General features: G+C 40.8%; 1 protein-coding gene across 1 annotated transcript in view; it reads left to right on the top strand.

Annotated features, from left to right (window-relative positions):
- Positions 1–26291, top strand: part of MED13L (mediator complex subunit 13L) — a 424792-nt gene extending 398501 nt beyond the window's left edge. The window contains exons 27-31 of the mRNA XM_074972328.1: positions 236–412; positions 12456–12610; positions 19607–19768; positions 22028–22140; positions 23427–26291. Coding sequence (XP_074828429.1) covers positions 236–412; positions 12456–12610; positions 19607–19768; positions 22028–22140; positions 23427–23559 — 740 coding nt within the window. The 3' untranslated portion in view covers positions 23560–26291. The remainder of the gene's footprint in view (positions 1–235; positions 413–12455; positions 12611–19606; positions 19769–22027; positions 22141–23426) is intronic.
- The last annotated feature ends 1103 nt before the right edge of the window (positions 26292–27394 follow it).

Below are 27394 nucleotides of genomic sequence, written 5' to 3'. Positions count from 1 at the left end.
GCAGTATGAGATCAGGTGGCTAGAGGTTCCATTTATACATATAGTGTTGTTACCTTAAAGTCATCAGGCTTTACCAGTAAAAAGGCTTTTAGAGTTAAAGCAAGAAACCTCAGAAAACATTTTTATTAGCATGCCATTCCAGATTACGTGTCTAGTAATTTTATTGGACTAAACACAAATACACAACATGCAAGACTGAGGATTCATGATTCTGCCTTTGTTTCTGTCCTGAAAGATGCTGTCACTATGGGATCCGTGTTTGGCCGCAGTACTGCACTGAATCTGCAGTCATCTCAACTGAATACCCCTCAGGATGCCTCTTGTACGCACATCCTGGTATTTCCAACCTCTGCAACCATCCAGGTAGCTCCAGCAAATTATCCCAATGAGGATGGATTTAGCCCCAACAATGGTAAGTGAACTCTGGAGATAGTGTGGTGGGTAAAGTATCCCTGTCTGCACTGTGCCTTACAGATGATACTACTCTAGATCAGGCCTGTGCCAGAAAGCACCAAAACTCTGAAGGGTCTGATTCTCCCCTCGCAGATTCCAAGTAGGCTTTGTAAAGGTTCCATTTTTATCATTAGAAGTCGGTAAACATCAATTTAATGGTAAAAAGAAATGTTTCCATCAATAATAATTGAAATGTAGAAATAGGCAAAGTCAGAAAAATGCTGCTTGAGAACTTATTATTGTTTGATTTAAGGATATTTATTTTGTATATGTTGACATGTGATGTTGATGATTTGTGTTTTAATGGTTAGAAGGCTTTCATTTTTGAATGTCAACCAGTGTTCCCTTTAAGCTGTGTGGCCGTATAGCAGTATGTTATCGACAGTGCATCTGTAGTGGCTGGGAGTACAACTAGTAAAAAATAGAATGAATAGAAACTGGACTTTCTGAAATGGCATTTAGTTCAGAAAGCTCATGGTGATGCAGTAAAAATTCTTCACAACTGGAAACATGGCTTTAGAATTAAGCATTTAATGCATGGAGTCTACTGAAAGCGGACAGAAAAGGGGAAACGTCAGTGAGCAAATTGAGATGAAGTAAAAATACTGATTGATAATGTACTTCTTGCTATATAAATAAATTTATCCATATTGTCCATGCAGCACATTCACAACCACGCAGTGAAATAGGTTAATCTTCCTGCCAGCTGGAGAAGCAAGAACTATGCATTTGAATTTCTACAATCTATTAATGTAGGAGACCAAAATGAGATCTTGGCTGCTGTATGCAATTCACAATTTCATACGCTGGTAATTGACAAGAGCATCAATATTGCAGTGAACAAAATGTCAGTCCTCTACATCAAGCTCAGAATGATGTCAGGCACAAGACTGTGTGTGCTGGTATTGTCCAGTTAGCTGTATGAGGTGCTCGGCATATTAAAGATGCCATAAAACAATTCTACACAGATCACAGTCTGGTTATACAGTGAATGTTCACTTCAGATGGTGTCTCCATCATGCTAGGTAATCATGACTGTGTAGCTGCACTACTTAGAAAATGTGTGCTACATTTACTAGAAGAACACGGTGTTGCCCATAGAGAGGACCTAGCCTTGTACGATGCCTGGAAAAGTATGACAGTGATGAAAGAAGTGAAAACGCTACTATGAACTGTATATACAATATTTAGCAGATAAAAAATGTAAGTGAGGAGTGGGCCAGTGTATCAGAAGTGGATGTGTTATCTTTCAGGCCTTTGGCCACCAATGGAGCAAGCAGCAGTCCCTGCCTTATCTGCATCATTAGCATAAGTAGTAGCTGATTTTGTTTCTTTTATTCTCCTTCATAGTGTTTCCTTTTTACATAAATCACCAAGAGGGTGCCAGATCTCGCTCCGTAGGTATGGAAGCACTCAAACTTTGGAATTGATGCATCCATCACAATGTGCTCATCTCAGGTGTCTTATCTACCAGGGATACAGAACGTGACAGCCGACAATCTCAGTAGAAATTTTTCTCACAGGCACGAATGAGAACTGAACTTAGACCTGCTCCAAGATACATTCACCCTTTGGGGAACCCTGACTACAGATCTCTTTGGTACTTACCGGAACAAAAAATGTCCTTGTTACTGCTACAGGGCCGGTCTGGGGAAACATTCATTGGGAGACACCCTTATCCTTCCATGGGGTGGGGACCTCTTGTATACCTTTTCCCGTTTCCTCTTCTACCCAAGGTCCTGTTGAAAATTCAACAAGACAAAGCAAGAGTTATTCTGATAGCCTCTCCTGGCCAAGACAAGTCTGGTTCCCTTACCTGATATCCACTCCAACCTGGGATCTTAACCTAGTTCTCATGGCTTTGACTAGACCTCCCTTTGAGACCATGGTAACTTGCTCTTTCTTACACCTGTCCATGAAGAAAGCATTTCTAACAGCCATCACTTCAGCTAGTCGCATAGGAGAACTAGCAACCCTCATGGCACACCCACCATGCTCGGTCTTTTTTAAAAACAAAGTAACTCTGAGGCCGCATCCCACGTTTCTCCCTAAAGTTGCCTCCACTTTCCATATAAATCAACAGATCCATCTTCCTGTTTTTTTCCCAAACCCAAATCGTGACATCAGTGAGGCAATTCTGCATATGCAAGAAGTAGAAGAGCACGATCATTCTACTTGGACAGGACTAAAGACTTCAGGAAGTCCCCTGAACTCTTCCTTTTGCTCGAGCAAAGATCCAAACGCTGGGCAATATTGGCTCAAACACTATCCAAATGGGTCTCTGCTGCATTAATCACTTATCAAGGGCACAACCTGCTGCCTTCGTCCAGAATCCGTACACACTCCATGAGGTCAATTTCTACCTCAGTCACATTCCTTAAAAATGACCCTGTCTTGCAAATCTGCAGAGCAGTGGCTTGGGCTCTGCCCACACTTTCGCAAAACATTATGTGATCACTGGAAATTCAGCCTCTGATGCCATCTTCGACTCCACAGTACTCTCTGTAGTAACAGACTCCACTCCGAAGTCCCAGCCTCCAGTGGTGGGAACTGCTCAGGAGTCACCTACAGTGGACCACCCATAGGGATACCCACTCGAAGAAGAATAGGAAGTTGCTCACCTTCAAGAGGTGTCCCTATGGGTGCTCCACAGCCTGTCCTCCTCCACTCCATAGGGTTCTGCGGTAAAGAAGGAACTGTGGGGGAGGTTTGCCTGTGCAGTGCTAGATAGCCTCAAGGCAGACCACGAGGGAGGGAGAGCACATGTGCAGGCTCAAGGGAGGCTACTACCAAAAATCTCTGATTAGAGGCGCAGGGGCACAGATACACTTACTATGGAGCATCCATAGGGACACAACTCAAAGAACCATTGTTACTGCACAAGGTGAGTAACTTCCTCTTATTGGACCAACTTCTGTTGATGAGTCAGACAAGCTTTTGAGCTTACACAGAGATCTTCTTCAGGTCAGGACCAATAAAAGATATTGTCTAATCTGTCTTTCCCATAATTTCCTACAAGGGAAAATTTAAATTGACCCATAAGTTTTCACAACTGTGAACATCTGTTGATAAATCAATTTGAAGCATTTTTCAGTTTTTATCTATTGAAATATAATTTAAAAAATGAATTCTTCCAAGCCTTTTTACAAGTAATTGTCATTGACTTTTAATGGCAGTAACTCATTGCGGTGGGAGAACAGTGTACCAGGGAGTCTGACTAGCCTTTTTAGGTATCCTGACCAACAACCACATCCTCTGCTGGCTTGTTTGGAAGCAAATGAACAGCGTAAACAGCACGCTTCATAAATTAGTCTGAATGTAGACAATCCGGTTGCTCAGCACCAGTAGAACGTTCTGTACATGGGGATGAAAAAAGAATCCAGATAGCTTTGTATCAGTAGCATGTTCTTTCCTGTTGTGACTAGTCATATGTTAGTTGCATGTGTCTATTGAATTGATCAGGCCATTCTTTTAATTGGAAGATCCCGTTATTTAAGCAACAGCCATGTATATAAAGTTGCATGGAATGATCTTGTTTCAAAAAATACAATCTTGTATAGGTTAGGCTAGGCTGTTGGTCTAGCAGGTGTAGTCTTTTATATGATTAACTGTATAAGCTTAATCAGTAGGATTGCTGTTATTTAATACTTTTATCAGATACGGTTTTTCTAGTTCATTATTTTGCAAAGGATCTTTAAAAATGGCTTTAAAACCATTTAAAGTGGTAGTTACAAAAATATAAAATAAAATGCTTCAAGAGGGAAGTTGCAGTAAGAAGTAAGAAAAAAATCTATTTTTAATGAAAGAGTCTTTGATCTGCTCCTCGTGGAATTTCAGTGGGCCTCACAAGGGGGAAGCTATTCTTAATACATACGCAGCTGCCTTTCAAGGCCCTAGAATACTGACTGAATGCAGTGTGTACAAATATTTAACCTGCATTAACCTGGACTTTAGTGCTTCAGATGCTAATTAGAATCATGTACAAGGACTGGCGTTTTCCAAAATGGTGTTAAATTTAATTTTCTTAACTCTGTTCTGTGTTTAATAATTAAACTGCCTTCTAAGCTATTAGTCATCTCATTTGTGTTTTGGAGGCTAAACAGAGCATGGCATTAGTTCTGTTTTGTGCAGTAGGGTTGTAGGAAGGAAGTTAATAAACTAGGTTAATTCAGTGCTTTAGCCATCCATTGCTCTCTTCAGAATATGAAGGAAAACAACCAGCCTGTGTAGGTTTAAACACACTTAGCAACCCAGCTTGAAATTACTGTAAGTAGTTCAAGACAAAAAGTCTCCCCTTTGCAATTAAATCCCTTACATTCAGATCAAATGGAATCAGTCTATTCAGCCACCACAAGTTTAGAAATGGAGTTTAGCAAGTTATATCCCTGCTATTAATTGTATACTATTAAGCAAACTTAAGCTACCTAGAAATGTATGCTATTACACTGTGTTTTAAAACAAAACTGGCTGTTCTTCTAATTAATCTTTATTTTGGCTTCCTCTGTTCTCCCTGACCTGCCACCCCCACCCCCCCGCCAAAAACAGAGGATTTTAGTGGAAGTTTTAAGCATGTAGTAATGATAGTCATTATGTTTGTCAATGTCTCTGCTTCCTGCAAAATCTGGATAAGAAAAATATCGTGAAAATATATTGCCACATTGAAAGTAACATTTTGCTCTGTGTTTTAAACTGGTAACTTTCCATCATCTGAACAAGCCTTGGCCTCATAACTTGTGTTTCAAATGACTGAGCAATGAGAATGTACTTTTTGTACAGAGTTAACTTGTTTTCTCTCCATTATCTTTTTAGTCACTTCCCACATATTAACATAAACAAACTGAATTAAAATAAGTCAATCCTGTTTTGAGACTTGTAAGCAAAACTAATGTTTCAGTCTCTCTAGGACCTTTAAGTATTATTAGCACTTCCCTTTAAAGGTAGAAAGAGCAGAAGAACACACAAACTCAATTGAATTTAGCAAACAACCAGCAATTATTATTTAAAACGAGACAGATTGCCATTTGTCATGGGATTTTAAGCAAAACCAATTTAGAACCCATAATCCACAGAAGTTTCTACAGAGCAAGCAAACCTGGCCTGGCAGAGCTCCACCCAACTATGTGCTCCAGAGAATACCCTTAATGTGGCTCATCAGTCAGCCACTTTTCCTGTCCTTATGGATGACTTGTCTTGACAATGCCAGGTCCAGGCTGACAAGGTGGTTCCAAGAATTAGGAGTAACAGTAACATTAGTAGTAGTAATAGTTTTCCAAGGAAGTTAATGTTCTACTTCGGTCCACACATGTGCTCTTAGCCATCCTCATGCCTTGTACAAAGGTATAGAGAGCAATGTGGACAAACTGCCGTCAACTGCCTCAGTCTGAGGCAGAGTGTACTGCGGTCCCCACTTCTAGATTGCTCTAGGAATAGCTTCTTGGTTTGTTTAGTTTTAGGTGTAGCTCTACTTTTAGTTCAATCTCGATTTAGAATTTTTCTTTTTATCTATGGGATTTATTTCCTTAGACAACCCTCCCATGCCCCATTTTTGAAGGGGTCCTCCTCTCAATAGTTATTTACCCAAGGTAAACCTGTTTCCCTGGGATTCAAACATTGCCAGGAATCTGTCCTGGTCAGTGATGGTCTTTCTTGTATTTGTTGTTTGGGAGACATGCATATCCCAACTAAGTGCAACATCTGTTGGATGTTCAAGAGTAGATCCAGGATAAACTGGAAGAATAAGTTTAGGCATGCATGCCTGTAGAGAGGTACATTGCATTGACCAAACCAGTGATGTCTGTCACTTGCTTAAAAGCAGTGCCACATCATAAAGGCCAAAAATGCCTAGATCTCTTTGGTCACAAGACCTACTCATTCACAATGTTACAGTTTAGGACCACTAATTATCAAGCTCTGATTACTCAATATAAACACACAAACTATAGCAAATGTAATTTGTTTATTGAACATCTCCCTCTAGAAAACAGGGAACAATTTCAGATGATCATCACAGAGGTTCAGCTCTTAGCAGTGACCTTGATGGAGAGGACACAGCAGCCTGATCTATTTCTACAGCAGTTGTCATGCATCATGCACCTTGGTGGCAAACATCAAGATTCCCAAGGGAAATCTAGAACACTGTAGAAGGCCTTCTTTTTGATTGACTTAAGCTCTTGAATGAGTTCACTGTTGAATCCTTGCACATTCTCAAGGAGTCGAGGGCCACACATCTCTTGGGCTCTACACATCTATGAACAACAGAAAATTTAGCAGGTCACAGACAGATCAAAGATTCTACCCAGTCAGTTCCCTAGGTCTTCTGAACCATCTAAGAAGAGGCCTGGGTTTCAGAAAAGAAAACATTTGTTGTATCTTCCAGTACTATCAAATCTTCCTTGTCATCTAAATGTCAATGTTGATGTTTTGGTTGATGGTCAAGAACAGCCCCCAACTCAGAATCTAGAACTGCACTATTCTTTCTACCTTCTCCCAACTGTTGCAGACTCTCTTCCCTGGTTTCGGCCTTCATGGGAGCAGATTACATCTGGCAGATGAGTTTTGGGAGTTGTAGCATCAGGTTATTCATCTATTTTATTTCCATTCCCCCCAGCCCGACCCCTTCTTATCCTGTTTCAGAAATCCATCTCACAAACACTTATTGAGACACAAATCCTCTCCCTCCTCTATGGAGCCATAGAACTGGTTTCTGCCAACAGAGAGGTAAGGGGTTTCATTCCAAGTACTTTCTGGTTCTCAAAAAGAACAGGAGATGGAGACTGCTCTTAGATCTCAGGGTGCTGAATACTTTCATCAAAGTGCAAAAGTTCAGGATGGTAACTTTCGCAAATATAATTCCATCATTTAGAGTCAACCTTCAGAATGCCTGTTTTCACCTTGTGGTACATCCATCTCACAAAAGATTCCTCTGTTTCATGGTCAGCCAGAATCACTTCCAGTATCGGGTGCTCCCATTTGGTTAATTCATCCACGAGGGTCTTTTAGAAAATCCTGGCAGTGGAGGCTGCTCACCTATGTTAATGTGGAATAATGGTGTTTCCTTACCTCAACAGTTGGCTCCTTAGGGGCTAATCATGCAATGAAGTCTCTGCAGTAAGGAAATCTATGACCCTATTCAACAGGTTAGGACTCCAACTCAATGTGGAAAAGTCCACTTTGACAGCAGTTCAGTATAAACCGTTTATATGGGCATCTCTGGATGCCGTAACATCCAGGGCTTACCTACTGTCGGATTTACAGTACTGACAAATCTGACTTCCAGTGTTCAACAAAGCCCACAAACAATGGTCAAAAGTTGTCTTCAACATATAGGTCCTATGGCAGCTTGCATTTTTGCCACACTACACACCAGGTTGCACCTACACTGCTTCCAAAGCTGAGAACCATCTACAGTCCAACCAAACTTAGTCTTGACAAATTGGTGTCCTTTCCTTATCGAGTTCTGCACTCACTCAGTTGGTGGGAGGACCCATCCAAGGTCTGTGCAGGAGTTTCCTTTATTGAACTTCCCACTACAGTCTCTATAACCTCAGATGCATCCCTCAAGCGATAGGTAGCTCATCTCCATACAGACTGTCTCAGGCAAAAGGTCTGCCCAGGAGACCCCTCTCTACATCAGTCTCCTGGAGCTCATGGTGGTCAGGTGTGCCTGCATTCACTTCCTTCCAATAATCAAGGGTCTATCCATCAAGATCATGACAGCCAACACAGATAGATATATACTACAAAAATCACCAAGGAGGTGGGAGATCTCTTTCTCTTTGTGCTGGAGCAATAAAGCTATGGACCTAGTGCATAGCCAATCATGTTTTCATTTCAGCCTCTTAGCTTCTAGGCAATAAAAACACCATAGCTGATTATTTAAGCAGGCACTTCTCCCAAGATTATGAGTGGGCATCAGACAGCCTGATCCTCAGATATATTTTCCTAACGTGTGGAGTCATTATCACCACCATAAACAGAAAGTGCAAGAAACTTTGCTTTAAAGGATGCATAAGCCATCAATCCATGAGGCAAGCCTTCCTCCTTTATGCCTGTCACCTGTTACCATTGATATTCAAAGTACTAAACAAGATCAAGAAAAACAGAGCAAAGGTTATTCTAATTGTACCAACTTGGCCAAGACAAGTTTGGTTTCCTTCGCTGATTCACCTCACTTCTGACCCAGCCTTCCAGCTTCCAGTTATTTCCCACTTGCTAACTCAAGAGTTGAGTTGGTCCAGTTCTTCACCCCGATTTGAACATTCTATGGCTCAGGGCTTGGTTCCTTGATGGTTCTCTAGGGTAGAAGTCTCTTGTTTGAGAGAGGTACAATAAGTTTTATTAAACAGCAGAAAAGACTCAACTAGGAAGACTTACCAGCAAAAATGGAAGAGATTTCATCATTAGTGTATCTAGTGACCGTTGCCACCTGTCCATTCTTCCCTCTCAGCTGTTCTGGATTACCTGTTGGACTTGAAGAAGTCAAGACTTCCCCTGAGTTCTGTTCAAGTTCATTTAGAGGCTATTAGTGCCTTCCATTCCCATGTGGAGGGGTTTTCAAACGGTTGATTAACTGTTTCCCAGATACCAGAGAGCTCACTGTGGTGTGGGATTTAAATTTGGCCCTCCAGTTTTTTGATGAAACTTTCCTTTGCCACCAATATCCCAGTGCATTAATGATAGATCCCCCTTTCAGTTTTCTACAAGGAGAAAATATCCCTTCTATCACATCACAAGTTTTTACCTAAGGTATCCTCAGACTGCCATGCCAACCAGCTCATTCAATATGCAGTTTTCTTCTCTAAGCCACATCAGACCAAGGAGGAAGCTGTCCTCCATATATTGTGTGTTAGAAGGGTATTAGCCTTATGTCTGGATAGAACCCAACCATTCAGAAAGTCTCTGACTGTTTCTTTTGCAGATAGGGCTGAGGGATCCATGATTTTCACCCAGAGAATTTCAAAGTGAGTTTTGGATTGCATCCTCTCTTGTTTTGAGGCTGTTAATGTTCAGCCCCTCCTAAAATAATAGCCATTTCTACCAGATGTCAGTGTACTTCCATGACACGATTAAAAATATACAAGTTGCGGAAATTTGCAGAGCTGCCACTTGGGCTTCCATTCACACCTTCTCCAAACGCGATGCTTTAGTGCACACATCTAGGGCAGATGTTGCCTTTGGTATTACAGTTTTGTTAGCCTTAAATCTGGTTCCGAAGCTTCCACCTCCTGCAGGGTGTACTGGTAAGGAGTCACCTGAAGTGGAGCAGCCATATGGATATAAAGAAGGAGGGGTTAACTACCTTGTATAGGAACTGGAGTTTATTTAAGGTGTTTGTCACTGTGGGTGCTCCACTACCCACCTTCCTTTCCCTCTGCATTGGAATCTTGTCTCGCGGGACTTTGTGGTACAGACGGAACTGAGGGTAGTTTGACCATGCTGCCCTGTGTACACTTGGTATGGAGGACAAGGGTGTCTAGAGCACAGGTGCAGACCAAAAGGGTACTGCTACCAAAAATCTCTGATCAAAGGCAGGTGGAGGGCATACACACCTGAAATGGAGCACCCATCAGGACAAACATCTCGAAGAACTCTAGTTACTGTACAAGTAACCTCTTCTTTTTCCTCTACCTGTCCCTTGTACCAGGAAGTCGTAAGTGCCGAGATAACTATATGATGCCACTTATCAGAGCTATAACAGTAATTGGGCATAATAAAGTTATCTAAACTTGGATTTAAACTGGCTGTTCTTTTAAAATATTTTTATTAGCTAATAAGACTGGAGCCCAAAAATAATAACTATTCAGGTGTCTTTATTTAAAAAATAAATTAAGCAAAATAATAAAATGGATTGATAGTCCAGGGAAGTGAACTTTCTTTAGCAACAGAACAGATGGAACATGATCAACTGGAGTTCAAGTCTTCTCATCTCGCTAATGTGACTTAATTCTGTTTTGGAGGGACTTCTCTAGGAGAAAGAGCAAATTGTCTCAGTGTCCATTCAGTCCTAAGACTGACAGGAAAAGCTGCAACTCGTGGTGGTTGTGTGATGTGGATGTCAGTCCACTAAGAACTGGACTGAGGCCATCACTTAAATTTCATTTAAGCCACTGAACCAAGATAATATAACAACTTTTGGTCACAACCTAATCAAACCATTGATTTGCAGGTGAAAGGCTGTATATACCAATGCAAACCTCTAGAGCTGGTTGAAAATTTTTGATTAAAAAAGGGATACATTTTTCATAAAAATGTTGACCTGTTTTTTCAAACCAATTCTAAAATCCTCTAAGCTTGGTATTTGTCAGCTTTCATTGCTTGGACCACATCTTAAGAGTATGTTTCATGGACCAGCTCCCCTCCTTTTTATGATTATATGGGTCATCTCATTCCATTTGCTGTCTAGCCACTGTCCTTACGTATCTACAGCAAATGCATAAATGGCAAAGTATTATGGAAGTATTTAGGTATTTTAACTGTCTGTTGCACTAAATCATGCTTTTGGAGGTGTGTGCAGGGGGTTGGGAGGCATAATGAACAAGAACATAAGAATGGCCACACTGGGTCAGACCAAAGATCCATCCAGCCTAGTATCCTGTCTGCCGACAGTGACCAATGCCAGGTGCCCCAGAGGGAGTGAACCTAACAGGTTGACTGTGCGCTGTGTGAAGAAGAACTTCCTTTTATTTGTTTTAAACCTGCTACCCATTAATTTCATTTGGTGGCCCATAGTTCTTATATTATGGGAACAAGTAAATAACTTTTCCTTATTCCCTTTCTCCACACCACTCACGATTGTATAGACCTCTATCATATCCCCCCCTTAGTCTCCTCTTTTCCAAGCTGAAAAGTCCTAGCCTCTTTAATCTCTCCTCATACGGTGAGATTATTATTAGAATGATTTATCACTGGCAACTTCTGACTCGGCTCTGGCTTCTCTAGCTGCTCCAGGTACATAGGGGAGAACCTGTGTCCTTCCTTGGAGTCAGCTAACATAGCTTCTCCACACTTTTAGTTGCTTTAACATAAGTTGATGCTTTTTAAAAACAAAAAACAAAACCATGGATGACTGTAGAAGCAGTGAGAATCAAGGTCCCAGCTCTCTGTGAACCACAGTATGAGAACCTCTTTTCTAAGCTATCCTATATTCCAGGCCTCCATTGGGCTCTCACAGATATTATTTAGATTAATCCAGGGTACAATAATGATATGAATTGATGAGTTTTCATGAGATAAAATGGCGATTCATCAGACTTTGTTTTGATTTTTGGGCCAATGGGAAAATGAAAGTTTCATATAAAAATCAGAGACTTAGCAAAATAATGTGCAGTATTTTGAAGTAATTATGAAATTAATTTCTAACCTTGTATTTCACTAAAGGCCAGATTCTGCTATCCTTACATTGAGTAGTACTTCACTCTCTGAGCAGTTCTCTTGAAGTCAGTGAGACTACTCACAGAATAAGATGATGTGAGTGAGGCTGCCAGAATCTGGCCTGTAGCACTAAAAGCTTAAAGTACAGCACCTGCTGAAGGCTAACTTAAATACATTTTAGTTTTTAATGCGTTTCAAATATTTTGTTGACAATTAGATTGCTGAGAGCAGCTATGACCAACTGCTGTGAGAGTTAATTCAGTCTATCCTAACAATTATTTCCATTTGGACTGCTAGCAAGCTGATTTGACATGAAAATCTTTTGTTCAGTATATGACCATCTCTAAAATTCAGGATTGTCAGAGATGTCAGCCAATCTGTCAACCTTATTTTTGTTTTTAAATCTGCTGCTGGGATCAAAAGTGCTGACTAAGTGGGATAAAATAATGAAAGATGTACTGCTTGCCTTCAGCAGCCTTTTCAGTGTAGAGATCAAGGCCGTCGCAATAGGAGCATCCTGGAAAAGGAAATTGGTGTCTAATGTACAGTAGATCAGTGAACAGGACTTTATTTATTTTAACTGGACCACAGGCTAGACAAGGGACTTATTGTTTTCTCTCTCTTTCTTTCAGATGACATGTTTGACCTCCCATTCCCAGATGACATGGACAATGACATTGGAATTTTAATCACAGGGAATCTCCACTCGTCTCCGAATTCCTCTCCAGTTCCTTCCCCTGGTTCCCCTTCTGGGATTGGCGTAGGATCTCACTTTCAGCACAGTAGGGTAAGGATCTGTAATGCTCAAGACAGATACATATTAAGTAATCCTCCAACAAAGCATTTTCTGTAGTTTCTAAAAATTAACCAGCTGACTGCAGACAGAAGTTAATGGAGGAAGAAGCCTTGAAGTTAACAGTAAAAAGTTGAAGATGTTAGCTAGATACTATCAGAGAAGATGAAAGGTGCTCCAGTTACACCTTTATTTATATCACCTACTCCAAAGTTAGTGATAGCTAATTGTCATTGTGGAACTTGATTCGTATAGGAGCTTTTGCTTCTTGTGCCAGAGCCATATTCTACACCCTTGAATGGATGTCCATCTGTATTCATGAAAAGCAAAGATTATGATGATTTGGAACAATGCATAGAATCATAGAATATCAGGGTTGGAAGGGACCTCAGGAGGTCATCTACTCCAACCCCCTGCTCAAAGCAGGACCAATCCCCAACTAAATCATCCCAGCCAGGGCTTTGTCAAGCCTGACCTTAAAAATATCTAAGGAAGGAGATTCCTCCCTAGGTAACGCATTCCAGTGTTTCACCACCCTCCTAGTGAAAAAGTTTTTCCTAATTTCCAACCTAAACGTCCCCCACTGCAACTTGAGACCATTACTCCTTGTTCTGTCATCAGCTACCACTGAGAACAGTCTAGAGCCATCCTCTTTGGAACCCCCTTTCAGGTAGCTGAAAACAGCTATCAAATGTCCCCTCATTCTTCTCTTCCGCAGACTAAACAATCCCAGTTCCCTCAGCCTCTCCTCATAAGTCATGTGTTCCAGTCCCCAATCATTTTTGTTGCCCTCCGCTGGACGTTTTCCAATTTTTCCACATCCTTCTTGTAGTGTGGGGCCCAAAACTGGACACAGTACTCCAGATGAGGCCTCACCAATGTCGAATAGAGGGGAATGATCACGTCCCTCGATCTGCTGGCAATGCCCCTACGTATACATCCCAAAATGCCATTGGCCGCCTTGGCAACAAGGCCACACTGTTGACTCATATCCAGCTTCTCGTCCACTGTAACGCCTAGGTCCTTTTCTACAGAACTGCTGCTGAGCCATTCGGTCCCTAGTCCGTAGCGGTGCATGGAGTTCTTCCGTCCTAAGTGCAGGACTCTGCAGTTGTCCTTGTTGAACCTCATCAGATTTCTTTTGGCCCAGTCCTCTCATTTGTCTAGGGCCCTCTGTATCCTATCCCTACCCTCCAGCGTATCTACCTCTCCTCCCAATTTAGTGTCATCTGCGAACTTGCTGAGGGTGCAATGCACACCATCCTCCAGATCATTAATGAAGATATTGAACAAAACCGGCCCAAGGACCCACCCTTGGGGCACTCCACTTGATACCGGCTGCCAACTAGACATGGAGCCATTGATCACTACCCGTTGAGCCCAACAATCTAGCCAGCTTTCTGTCCACCTTATAGTCCATTCATCCAGCCCATACTTCTTTAACTTGCTGGCAAGAATACTGTGGGAGACCGTGTCAAAAGCTTTGCTAAAGTCAAGGAACAACCCGTCCACCGCTTTCCCCTCATCCACAGAGCCAGTTATCTCATCATAGAAGGCAATTAGATTAGTGAGGCATGACTTGCCCTTGGTGAATCCATCCTGACTGTTCCTGATCACTTTTCTCTCCTCTAAGAGGTTCAGAATTGATTCCTTGAGGACCTGCTCCATGATTTTTCCAGGGACTGAGGTGAGGCTGACAGGCCTGTAGTTCCCAGGATCCTCCTCCTTCCCTTTTTTAAAGATGGGCACTACATTAGCCTTTTTCCAGTCGTCCGGGACTTCCCCCGATCGCCATGAGTTTTCAAAGATAATGGCCAATGGCTCTGCAGTCGCATCCGCCAACTCCTTTAGTACTCTCGGATGCAGCGCATCCGGCCACATGGACTTGTGCTCATCCAGCTTTTCTAAATAGTCCCGAACCACTTCTTTCTCCACAGAGGGCTGGTCACCTCCTCCCCATGCTGTGCTGCCCAGTGCAGCAGTCTGGGAGCTGACCTTGTTCGTGAAGACAGAGGCAAAAAAAGCATTGAGAGTACATTAGCTTTTTCCACATCCTCTGTCACTAGGTTGCCTCCCTCATTCAGGAAGGGGCCCACACTTTCCTTGACTTTCTTCTTGTTGCTAACATACCTGAAGAAACCCTTCTTGTTACTCTTAACATCTCTTGCTAGCTGCAACTCCAGGTGTGATTTGGCCTTCCTGATTTCACTCCTGCATCCCCGAGCAATATTTTTATACTCATCCCTGGTCATTTGTCCAATCTTCCACTTCTTGTAAGCTTCTTTTTTGTGTTCAAGATCAGCAAGGATTTCACCGTTAAGCCAAGCTGGTCGCCTGCCATATTTACTATTCTTTCTACACATCGGGATGGTTTGTCCCTGTAACCTCAATAAAGATTCTTTAAAATACAGCCAGCTGTCCTGGGCTCCTTTCCCCCTCGTGTTATCCTCCCAGGGAATCCTGCCCATCAGTTCCCTGAGGGAGTCAAAGTCTGCTTTTCTGAAGTCCAGGGTCCGTATTCTGCTGCTCTCCTTTCTTCCCTGTGTCAGGATCCTGAATTCAGCCATCTCATGGTCACTGCCTCCAGGTTCCCGTCCACTTTAGCTTCCCCTACTAATTCATTGGGTTAGAAGGGACCATTAGGGTGATCTAGTCTAACCCTCTGCCAAGATGCAGGATTTGCTGTGTCTAAACCATCCAAGACTTGGCTGTTCAGCCTCCTTTTGAAAACCTCCAGTCAAGAATCTTCCACAGACTCCCTAGGGCAGTCTGTTCCATTGTCCTATTGTTCTTAGATTTAATCTAATTCTGCTATGATGTAGTTCGAAGCCATTGCCTCTTGTCCTGCCCTCTGTGGCAAGAGAAAACAAGTTCCTGCTTCTGGCATCAGAGCTGGATTTGAGAAAATGGTTTTAGATATTGGCCTAGTTTCAAAGTCTTCATAAATGATTTTCCAGAAAAAGGAATTGGTTTCTGAGTGGACTATTTTTCCTCACGATAAAACCCAGTGTCAGAACATAAGCTCTGCAGGTGCTGGAGTTTTATGCAAATTTTGTTTTCTCTGGAAAAAAAATAGCCCTGGGTGCATGCTCCTTCTAAGTTGTTTCTGTTTAAAGTGGCTTCTGAGATGTTGGTTCCAGCATCAATGGTGATTTAAAATGCAAATTTTGTTAATCTGAGAAAGAATTGTTGAATCAAATTTAGCATAATTTTGAAGCAAGTCTGGCAGGGTTGTCTTACACATACACATTCTCTCAGTTGTGTAGGAGACTTCATGGTGCTTTTATTTATGCCCGTCATAATCCTTTCCATGACAAACATGCAAAAATTGCAGGCACTGCATTTATAATGTGGCAGCAAGGAGGCTTTTAGTAGGGAAGTGTTGAAGTTAAAGCTGAAACATGCTTCACAACAATTATTTAAAAAAATCAGAGATTGAATTTTACTTTATCTATAAATAAATCTAATATAATGGGGATGAATTTGCTGTTGCTTTTGTAATCCACTATTTATATTTTTTATAACTACGCAATGTCCTTGCATCTCCCAGCTACTGGCGGTACATTTTTGTTGTTTTTAAACAGTGAAATTGTAAATCTGGTATGATTTGAAGTCCAGAACACACTCCTTAAGATCTTAACTGCAGACCCTTTATTGAGTGTGGATGATGCTAACAATTCATCGTGACACAACAGCACTATGCTCAAACAATGAATAGTTTCTTTTATTAAAAACCCTCTCGCCACACAAAATTCAGTGATTTTTCAAGCTGGAGAAATGTGCCAGATTAACAGCTCTGAAGAATAAAGTCCTTTATTTCATCACAGAACAGGCACAGCAGTAGCATAAGCTTGCCACATTGCCCTGCTGCCAGTGTGCCTCAACTGTCACCGTATGGGACTATCTTGCTGAGACTTCCAAGAAGGTCAATTGTGGGGTTTGGGGGGTGTTCTGTGATCTGGACATATGTCTATTAGACACTAATAATTCAACTCACTTCTCAAAGGCCATCAAGTAGTTATAAATTACACTCCATAAATTGTTTTCAAACTGGCAACCCTAAAGATGAAAAGTTCCATATTCTATTACCAAACCCTTGAGCCATCCATTCCCACCACTGAGCATCAGTTAACAAGTTTCTCTCTCTGACTTACTGAGTTGTTCAGTTTCTATTATCCTTTTTTTGCGTTTTTTAAAGAATTACTTTATACAATTGACTCTCAGTGAAAACTCAATCCAACTGGCTTAAAAGCAGCACAAAAAGGTTATTGACCAAAGAGCCTGGAGACCTGGACAGGTCTTTTCTGGGTGAACCTGTTGTAGTAATTCAGTTTAACCATTAACAAGGGCCTGGTAATTGAGGTGTAATTTTTGTTTTTAAAAAAGCACAGCGTGTGATCATTACCTTCTGGGTCAGGGAAGGTCAAGCCTTCATCCATGTAACATGTAATTGATTGTTGTAGTTTACCAGTGTGAGCCCTGATTGCTCAACCAGTAGTTTCAAGGTCTGCTGTTGGATTTTCCAAATGCCCGCAGCCAGGTGAGCTGCAGCCCTTTCGAAGCATAGCCACTTTATGGGCTGTTTAACTTTCTTTGATGCCTGATTAAGATATTACTGATGGAGAAAGAGCTGCTTCAAGGACTAGCCCTGGAAGGTTTCATGATGAAACCAATTTGGGTGTAGTGGGATCAGATGGGTGTGCTTCCCCCCACTGAATCAAAAAGTGGGTGGATTAAATGAATTGCCAATCCAGGTTCTTCTGAGACAGGGCTCAGTCTAGAATATTTTCCAACTTTCTAGGTCACGATGTTTGCATCTATTAAAGGAATAAAAAGATGGGAAAGAACATTTGCTAAAAACAAATGTACCCCTAAAAATGCAGTTACAGTTTAAAATATGAAATTAACCTCTCTTGAGCAGAACACACATCACTCCTCTCATCAGCTTTAGAAAACTTCCTGTATATTCATTAGCGTGGCAGGTGATGTAAAGAACTTTAAAAGAGGGTGAGGGAAACTGAGATGTGTCAGAGTATCATTTTATAATTCAGTGTATAACCAAATAGTCAGATATTCCATTTATCTCCTGCATCCCGCCACAGTGAGACCAGCTACAGATGGAAGCATGCCAAACTTGCTTTACATCTAGTTGGACTTATTATTCTAGTGAGAACAGTTGATATAGCTCTTCAGAAAACTTATACAGAAACCATTTAATAACTTTTATTAGCTTATCAAAGGAAGGAGCTTTGTCCAGTACATGGGGGAGTCTGATTCGGGAAAACGCATGATTTTTGTAATATTGTTCCATACCACGCTACTTTTTCCTGATCAAACTGATTGTTCAGCAGAGTGTGAATACCTCTACCCACTCAAACTTAAACATAAACATAGTTCACATCAGCCTTAAGACGAGAAAAGTTTTCCTAGGAATAGTGCATATAAAGGCAAAAAGAATACAGAAAATGGTGTCTGTTTATCCAGTTTAAATGCATTTTCTTCACTTCAGTATCAGTTATGGGCTAACTTTATTTTTCTCCCTTAAAATGCCTGAAAATTTGAGCTTAGTTGCTAATGCTGCTTGTTGCAGTTTGTCCAGCATTGGGCACTCCCAATGCCACCTACTTTCTCTCCACACCATGGCCTTAACAGCTGAAGAACCCAGAGCCTGAGGAGCTGAGGGTTCTAAGCTTTATTCATAATCCTCCAGAAAATGGCAGTATGTGAATACTTAGGATTGATAGCTCAGACAGTGTTCATCAAATAGTGTTCTATTAAGAGCTGCAAGCATGGGGTCTCCATGCCAAGACATCCTAGCTAATGGACCAGAAGGCTGAGGTTTTCACTCATCTCAAGTTTGTTCTGTAAAAGTAAAAATTCTTGAGTTGAAATGTCTGCACTGACATCAGTGTCATTATAAAATCTTGTCTAATGGGATTTTTTAGCCTTTTTTAAAATTAACCAATGAAATAAATGTAAATATGTCTGGTTAGTGTGAGAGAACATAACAGTATCTCATATGTGACACAATTTATATCAGATAAATACTCTACCACAGAAATTAACTGTTGATTGTCATAACTAGCACAGGAAGGAATGGAACAGAGGAGGTATGTCTCCTATTGAATTATATACAGGTAGGTACAGTACTTGATACTTGTACCATTAATGTCATATAGTACGTGTTGTTTTTCCTAATGTGAGAGTAATGTGAACAGTCAGTACAATTTCTGTCATACCCATGCGATAACAAATGTAACTGAAAGAGCAAATACAGTTTCAGACTTGAAAGACTGAATTATTCTCTCTCTGAACTCACACAGCTTAGACAAAAACCAGCCATTTCTAAATTACTTTTACAGAACCAAAAGTGAGTCTCTTAGTATTCTCTCACATTAGCCAAAGAGACAGGATGACTGGAATTTGCAATATGCTGAAAGCGTATTCTGCTGGATGTGGGAAAGCTCATGAAATTTGGGGAAAGTAGAAACCATACAATTTCTCCAGCCACTGCTGCTCTATAAATCATCCAGATGCCTGCAAACAGCTGTCCTTTCCTTTGGAGCACCCCCATCTTCTGCCAGTTTAGAGAGGACAATTCCCTCCAGGATCAAATCCCATTTCCCTGCATATAGCCTTAATTTCATGCCATTAGGCCCTGGAACAGACTCACTTCAACCTGTCATGTTCTGTTGTTCTTTAGGGACCTGAGGTGCTCCTGGATTGTTAATCTGGAGAACCCCACTACCAGAGATTAGGGCTAAATAGTGTGGTCTGAAAAACTCTGTGACTAGCTAGAGGGAATGTGTTGCACAGTCTGAGATTACCTTGATAACTGGCAACAAGTCAAAACTGGATTCAGAATTGAGGGGTATGTAAACAAGGAGTGAGTATCTGTGGGTGCTGACAGAAAAGGGATTGGGACAGTGAAACAAGGATTGAACTGATTGATTTTCATGCTGCTGATGCTTTTCCTTTTTTTCCCTCTAGAGTCAAGGAGAACGTCTTCTTTCCAGAGAAGCCCCTGAAGAGCTGAAGCAACAGCCTCTTGCTCTAGGATACTTTGTATCAACTGCCAAAGCTGAGAATCTTCCACAGTGGTTCTGGTCATCCTGTCCACAGGCACAAAACCAGTGTCCCCTCTTCCTCAAGGTTTGTCTAGTATGCTGTCCCTAGAGGGGGGTAATGGCAGGGTAAACAGACACCCCCAGTTTTCCTGGAAAGTACTGCCTTTCAGGGGTGTCAACTGATTATATTTAAAACTAAAGTTACGTTTGAGTTTCAATGTAATCAGTTGGCTGCTGCATTCCCATTTACGCTTCCTCTTCCCCCTCAGGTCCTTGCCTCCATCTGCAGTCATTTGAGCATCCCTTCCCCCACTTACAGACACTCAAGGTTGGGGCTCCCTCTGTGCTGGGATTTGGTGTGTGCCAGCTGCCTGCTTTCCTACTGAATTGGTCTTCACAAGCACACAATGGATTCTGACCATTTCCAAACGCTAAAGCACCCTCACATTAAGTAATATTAGAGGATGGTGCCCTGGCTTTCAGTTCCCAAGGCCTAGAAGAAACCATAGTTCTCATTCTTCCATGCTACAGCTGTGGCACAAAGACCAAAAATGAGACGCTCAAGCAAAACAGCAGTTCCAGAAACTTAGCTTACTTGATGTACAGTGATGGACACAGTATAAGAACCTGAATAGGATAGATATAGAATCAGTATCTTTCGTTTCTTTTCTGTGATTACCTTTTTGGAGATTTTCATAATGAAACAGGCAATGAAAAGTACAAAAAGGTAAATGACTTACAGCTTGTATATGTTTCCAAATACTGCACACTTCACAGGACCGCCAATAGAACTATGTAATTGCAGAATTTTACAGCTTGTCAAAGCTGCAAGACCAAACAATACAAAACTACACAAATATTATATAGACATAACATGTTAGGGAGGGGATAAGAGTAATAAAATAGGAGAAGACATGCCTGAACAGGGAGAAGAGGTGGATTAGTGTCTTTATGTATATTCTTATTATCCTACAAAATCTTTACTTAAGATGTAATATCTTCAGTGTATATAATGCTTCCCATTACAAAGGATCACAAAGCACTTTATAAAACATACACCGATATACACTAGAATTGCTTCAACTACTCGAAAAATGTAGTCACCTATTGGGTCGCATGCAGCAGTTTCTTAACCCCACATTGTGCAAAACTACACATTTGTGAATGAGGAAAATAATATACCCCTAATACAATCCCAAAGTAATTAAGTAAGCAAGATGTAGAGTAATAAGACAGTCTTGTTGTGCTTGCCCATTTCCAATTTAACTAATATCTTGAACTCTTTCCTTAGGTACCCTGGGTCTTTCTGTCTACACAGGTTCTTATGTTGGTGTCCATCATTCTACTATAACAGACCAGTCTTGCGCTCTTTCCCCTGACAGGAAAAGACAGGTTTAAAGTGGTAGTGGTGATTGTTGAATATAGAAAAGTGAGTGTTGGTTAGTGTCAGTAAGGGTACCTTTGTGGGAAAACTTGGCTGAGGAAATAGATTTTGTATTAAGCTTTGATGATTACAAGTGACTCAGATTGATAAGCTGAAAGGCGGCACCTCCAGCACCACAACATCCCTATACAAGAGATGTTGGCTCAGCGCTGACCAAAGGAAGAGGGCAGCTCAGTGAGTCATCAAACCAGCTCCTGTAGCACTTCTGGTTTTCCAGGGAGACCTTCTATCTAAGTACGTGCTTGGCTCAACTCTGCTTTGCTTGCTAAATTTGAGATCACAACCCAAGCAGATATGAAAGCAGGGATCAAAGATCAGGTTTTTTGCTCATTTTAAACCTCAATTTTTGAGGTTTGAGAATGCATAATAGAACTATTAAGATTCAATTCCAGCAGTAAAAACACAGCTCAGACAAGACAGAAACTTTCTGGATTCCTTCCTGAAACCATTTCGTAGGTTTAGACTTTCTGCTGCTAGATTCATTAGTGCATTGGGTGCAATAAGTCCTGTTGCTAACACATTACATAATCTGTTTGGCTTTCAGTGCTTGAAATAGCTGTTTTGCATATATGGTGGCTATGGACTGTGGACCATATTTCAGTGTGATTTTCAGAGACATCTGACCCCCAGTAATAAAAATTTGGGGTCAGTTCAGATGAGCATTCGAGAATGAAATTGCAGAGATACAGAACGTATATGGACACAGTAGGATTCAGCAGAGAACAAACAGCATGTCCAGCTCTAGAGTCTAAACCTAGTTAACCAAAATTTCAAGTTGTCCTGGGAAGTGGGCGGGATCTGCTTATTTAAAAATTCTCAGAGATATTGCTGCTGGTCCTTGTGAAATCTGCTGACACACCTGTTACGCAAATGGCTATGTTTGTCGCTTTCCTTCCATAGGCCTCACTGCATCACCATATCTCCGTAGCACAGACTGATGAACTTCTCTCTGTAAGGAACTCTCAACGGGTTCCCCACCCCCTCGACTCTAAAACTACATCAGATGTTTTGAGGTAACATCTTCCAGGCTGTGCATTCCCCACCCTCCCAAGGCTCTGAGAACAGTTGGCTGAACATCACTGAGGGATCCATTGCTTTGAACCTCAGAATCTCTCCCCTGCTTTAACAGTTCCAGTGTGCATTGTGCTCAGCCCTCTGTGGGTGCACAAGAGAGCCACCCTCCATACATCCCTCCTGAGGGGATGGGAAAATTTTGTTGGAGTACAGGTACTGCCACCACTAGGTGAAAGTGAGTGGGGAGAAGAGCAGGAGCATAGTGGCCATTTCTCATATTCTCTACACCAGTCAACAAGCTGGCAGGGAGTTTGTTGGGAGTACATTCTCCCATCCAGAGAAATAGGGTTGGTGGGTTTTTTGTTTGTGTTTTAAGGAGAAGCTAATGCACTCTCTCAATTTCCCTTGTCCTAAAGATAGAGTAGAAAGTAAACAAGCAAGCCTGTGTACAAGTCAATAGAGCTGGCCAAAACACTTGTTTTTGATGAGCAAGATATTTGGGGGTTTTGAAATTTGGGTTCATGCCGCATCAGAATGAAACCAAATTTGCCAAAATGTCTCTGTGAATCAAAAAAATTAGCTTCAAAAACACAGTACTTCTGAAACAAAATGTGAAACTGACTGTCAGTTATGCTGAGCCTCTGCAGGTCCAGAGCAGCCCAATCGTACAGACTGTTGGGGCCAGTAACCTCAGGGCATCCAGACTCCTAACAAGCAACCTTAGGGTCCCCAGCCCTGGGGTGGGGCCGCTGACCATGTATGTCATCCTAGGACTTCCAGGCTCCCAGCTCCAAAGAAAGTCGCTTTGGAGTTGTGGGTGGCATGCAGGCACTCAGTTCCAAGCTGGGAGCCTGGAAGCCCTAGCATGGCCCCGTGCTGGAACTGGGATTTTTAGGACTTCTGTAGTTCCTGCTCTGCATCAGGGAGCCTGGCCAGATCCAAGAGACCCAGCTCCAGCCAGGGCTCCGAAGGCTGCCAATCTCTCTGCCCTGGAGCTGGCAACCTAGCCGCTCCCAGGGCTCAGCTGCGGAGCAGTCAATCCTGGAACAGCAGCAGGTTTCCAATGGAAATCTACCTGGTTTTTAGCAACATTTTGTTGAATCTGCAATAGATTTTGCTCCAGCAAATCGATACTGTCTGACAAAACTAAGTTTTGCTAGACATATTCCTGACTTGCAGAGCTGGTTGGAAATTTTCCAAGTAAATGTTTTAGAAAAGACAGCATGAAGAGCAGGACCATAATTTTCCAATGCCATCACTCAGTCTCTCTCTCTCTCTCTCACAGGTTTGTTTTGGAGCAGTACAATGCACTGTCCTGGCTCACGTGTAACCCTGCCACTCAGGATCGCAGCTCCTGCCTTCCTGTTCACTTTGTGGTGCTCACTCAGTTGTACAACGCCATCATGAATATACTTTAATAAAAAAGCACTTGTTCCTCTGGCTCATTCCCCCCTTAACCTGAGAAATGTGCCACAGTCTGCAAAAATCAAAACTTTGCTTCTCTTCAGACCAGGCCCGAGGTCCTGTGCTGTGCTTCAGTTCCTCCATAAGCACACGTGATCTCTGCAGTGTTCAAAACTAATCGACCCATTGACACATCTCTGGCAGCTTCTATCAAAAATCTGGGCCCATCCAGAAACAGTGAATATACAGTATCCTCAATCCAGTGTTATTTTAGAGGCCCAGTAATTACTGGTCAGTGTGTAATAAAGAAAAGGAAGAATCTGAAGACGATGTCCTTTTGCAAGGGGAACTGATTTACAATTAAGGGCAATTTCAGCCCTGCACGTAAAGTCTTGTAGTGACCAGTTTGGGTTCCCTAAAGGTTACTTTGTTTGAACAGCATAAGCTGGGATTTTGCAGAAAAGGAGAACCAGTTATATTCTATTATAAATAATGGAGTTTCTGTCTACCTGGAGTTCCTATCAGAGTGGACTGGGATGAATGCATGCATTTGTTTCCTGTCCATGTAGATGTGAAAGGTCTGGAGATATTTTAATTTTATTTATTTTTAGGTTTTGTTGTTTAAATTATAGAGGACCAGGTACAGTAGATGATCCTAAAGACCCAGCTCCGTTCCAGCGGAGGATTATTTATCTACATACCTCTTACTCTTCTGACCTAGAAATCAGAAATGGAGCTAAAAAACAGTAACAATCAAAATACAAATTAGGAAGACCATGTGCGAAAGGGGAGCACATTCAGAACTCTAATAGTGTCAGCATTTTCTGATAAGAACATGCTCTGCTTTAAAGAATTCAGCTGTATTTAGCCTGGTTAAAGCAAGAAGTGGCCAGTGTTTAATGAAGGATAACACTACCATATGGAAGAAAAGAGAGAGGGGTGGGGAGGGAAAACATTTTAAAGCCCAAAATAAAGGCAAATTGAAAGGGGTAAGTTAATCTATTGTAGAGCAATGACTGAGATATATTTCCAATGAATTTAATGATGTTAGAAAACTATTATTGAAACCTGAGTCACCCATAGCTGGGGGCAGACTAGTCCATGTACATATCCAAAAGTATGTTTTTTGTTTACAATGAATCAGTTACAAATCTGGTGTATTTTTTCTGACTATAGGAATATTATTTCAAAGAAATAATTTTTAAAAATTATATCATTAAATTAGTACTTGAAGCTATGCCACTGTGGTGGAAAAGTTACTTTGTTTAGTAAAAACAATTGCCATTTTTAAAGGTTAATGGTGAATTGAAGTATTTTTATGACTCCTTCATTCCAGGCTTCAAGGGGTTTATATTTAAACTCCATTTTCTAATGTTTGTTGTTGCACTGTGCAGCAGGCATGGATTGCCTTATGTGAGGGGTCAGGGCACTTGGATCAGGCTGTGAGATCTAGTTATCTATGGAGAAAATCCTACAAATTTAAAGTTCTTCCAAAAGACTTTCATGTTCTGGTTAAAAAAAAATTAAATTCTATGATTTTAAAAAGTATTTTTCTTGAGATAATGTAACATTTAAAACAAATTATATTAAAAAATTGCTTTTGTGATGGGAAGGTGAAAGCAGAGGAGTAACCTGTAAATGGATAATTTCAGTCTCTGCTCCAAGCCACCCATGTGGGTGTCTCTTTGCAATGTATAGGTAAAAAAAAAAATTAGATATCAAAACCATTTGTATCTAATGTGTACAGTGTAAAATTGACTTTAAAAATATTGCAGTACTATTTTTTCTTAATCAGAAAAGAAAATTCTCAAGGCCTTTTGAAGAGCATAAAAAATGAAGATTGTAAACTTGTATAAAAAAATTTAACTTGGGGAGGAAAAAAATGTAAAGTAGACATTTGTAATCTTTTACCACTTTGGGGTTATTTGTTCCCAGGATTCATCTGAACTTTGAATTATTGTTTTGTTTGGGGCTTTTTTTTTTTAAATGGGCTGTTTTTATCCAGGGGCTTTTCTTCCCCAGAAACCCAGTTCTAAGCAAAAATAAAAAAAGGGCAGCAAGGAGTAGTTTTCATCTGGTGTCATTTTTATTTAATTTTTTTTTTAAGTTAAGAGAAGTTGTTGACATATTTATATGTTTTTGTGCAAAATAAATGAATGGCAATAGATTTTAAAGAAAAAATCTTATGTACTTCAGTGTGAAAAAGTCTGTATAATATTTCCCTTAAATATGCATTATTTTACTTGTGAGTTTTTTACTGAATTAATCTGAAATGTACAAGCCCTGGCTTTCCTACAGCGTGAAGAAGTTTTTTTTTCTTAATTTCTAACTTTGGAAATCATGCTGAAATCAAAATTATTATTACAGTTGTTTGAGCTAGAGGGAGAGGGTGGGGGGAGGAGGGAATGTCCAGCATGCTTGTATGTATATTTCAGAACCTTTTTTAAATGTAAAAGCTGTACATTTCGGGGGAGTTCTGAATTTCTTTGTTTTGTTTTTTTTCTCTGAGCATTTTGCAGTGAGCTTCTTTTATATATAGCCAACAATTTGAAAGAAAACAAAAAAAAATGTGAAGTTCATTTTAAATCTACAGTATATCGCTGGTACAGTACACTAAAAAGACTTTGATAAAAAGAAGAAACAATAATAATAAAGACCTCCATTTTAAATGTCATTCATATATACCTTGTGGATGAGAGCTATATACTTTTACACACTTTTTTAGATGAATAAATTATTGAATTACTGAAACTTCTGGGTGGAGTTTTATTCTCTGTAGTATATTCTTTGACTACTGCTAAATTATTAGCAAAGCCGTCCTAGAGAGTAAAGGTTTTGTGTTTATACGTAACCATACTGTCTATACAGCATGCACAGAAATGAGGTCCATTATGTGCATTTTGTCATATTCATTTCTTCAGGAGCAAATCTAATCCCTAGGGAAGGTAACTTAGAACTAACACACCTTGTCTGTTAAAATGCATTTAAAAATCCATAGCTTCCTCCTAGGATGATGTGACTTGTTATGATTGGCACTGGCATGACTTCACACTGCAAAGAAATGAAAATTATATTAAAAAGAGCTCAATATAACAATTGTTACTGTTCGAGGTGGCAGTAGTGTAAAAGCAAATACAGCAACCAAACTGTAAATAGTACGGGTTGTGAATCTAGAGATACTCTTTGTAAAGCACTTTTAATTCCAAGAGCTTTATCTACTATGGATGAAATGTATCCCTATGTACCACTTTAATGTGAAAGTTAAATTACTCTCCCTCCTTCCCCCACACTGGGGTCAGCCTATATGTGTAAAACTGAAATGCAGTCGCTTCCATGGTAGAGGAGACCACTAGTGCACTATGGGTGGAGTAGTGAGGAACTTTCAGCTAAACCTCTGTTCTTACAAAACGTACCATGGGATCTTCAGTGCAGGGCAGACAACACACTGGTTTTTAAGATCTCATCTAAAAGACATGACACACAGTAACTTGCATGGGAATTCAGTTTATTTCAAAGCCTTAGTTGACTGTGCTATGATTTGAAACCATAGTTGAAGAGTACAGGTTTTTGCACTCAGAGGCCTATTGCTCCTCGAGGGCTGAGAATCTTCCTCTTCAAGAGGCTCTAAATGAACTCCTAGGATTTGGTCCTTGATGGTTCCACAGCACTAAGAACTTTGCCCTTATTTAGACCATTACCAGAAATCCTCCATAAAATTATGTTGATGGGCCCAGTTCAGATGTGAATGGATTTGTATTGACCTGCATGACCTATATATTTGCTTAATCATTTTCTCTTCTGCAATGCAATTACTATTGAAAAATGACTGCGCAACTATGAAGTTTATTC

Source organism: Natator depressus, chromosome 15 (assembly GCF_965152275.1).
Source record: "Natator depressus isolate rNatDep1 chromosome 15, rNatDep2.hap1, whole genome shotgun sequence".
Lineage (NCBI taxonomy): Eukaryota > Metazoa > Chordata > Testudines > Cheloniidae > Natator > Natator depressus.
This window is presented reverse-complemented; position numbering and strand designations above follow the sequence as displayed.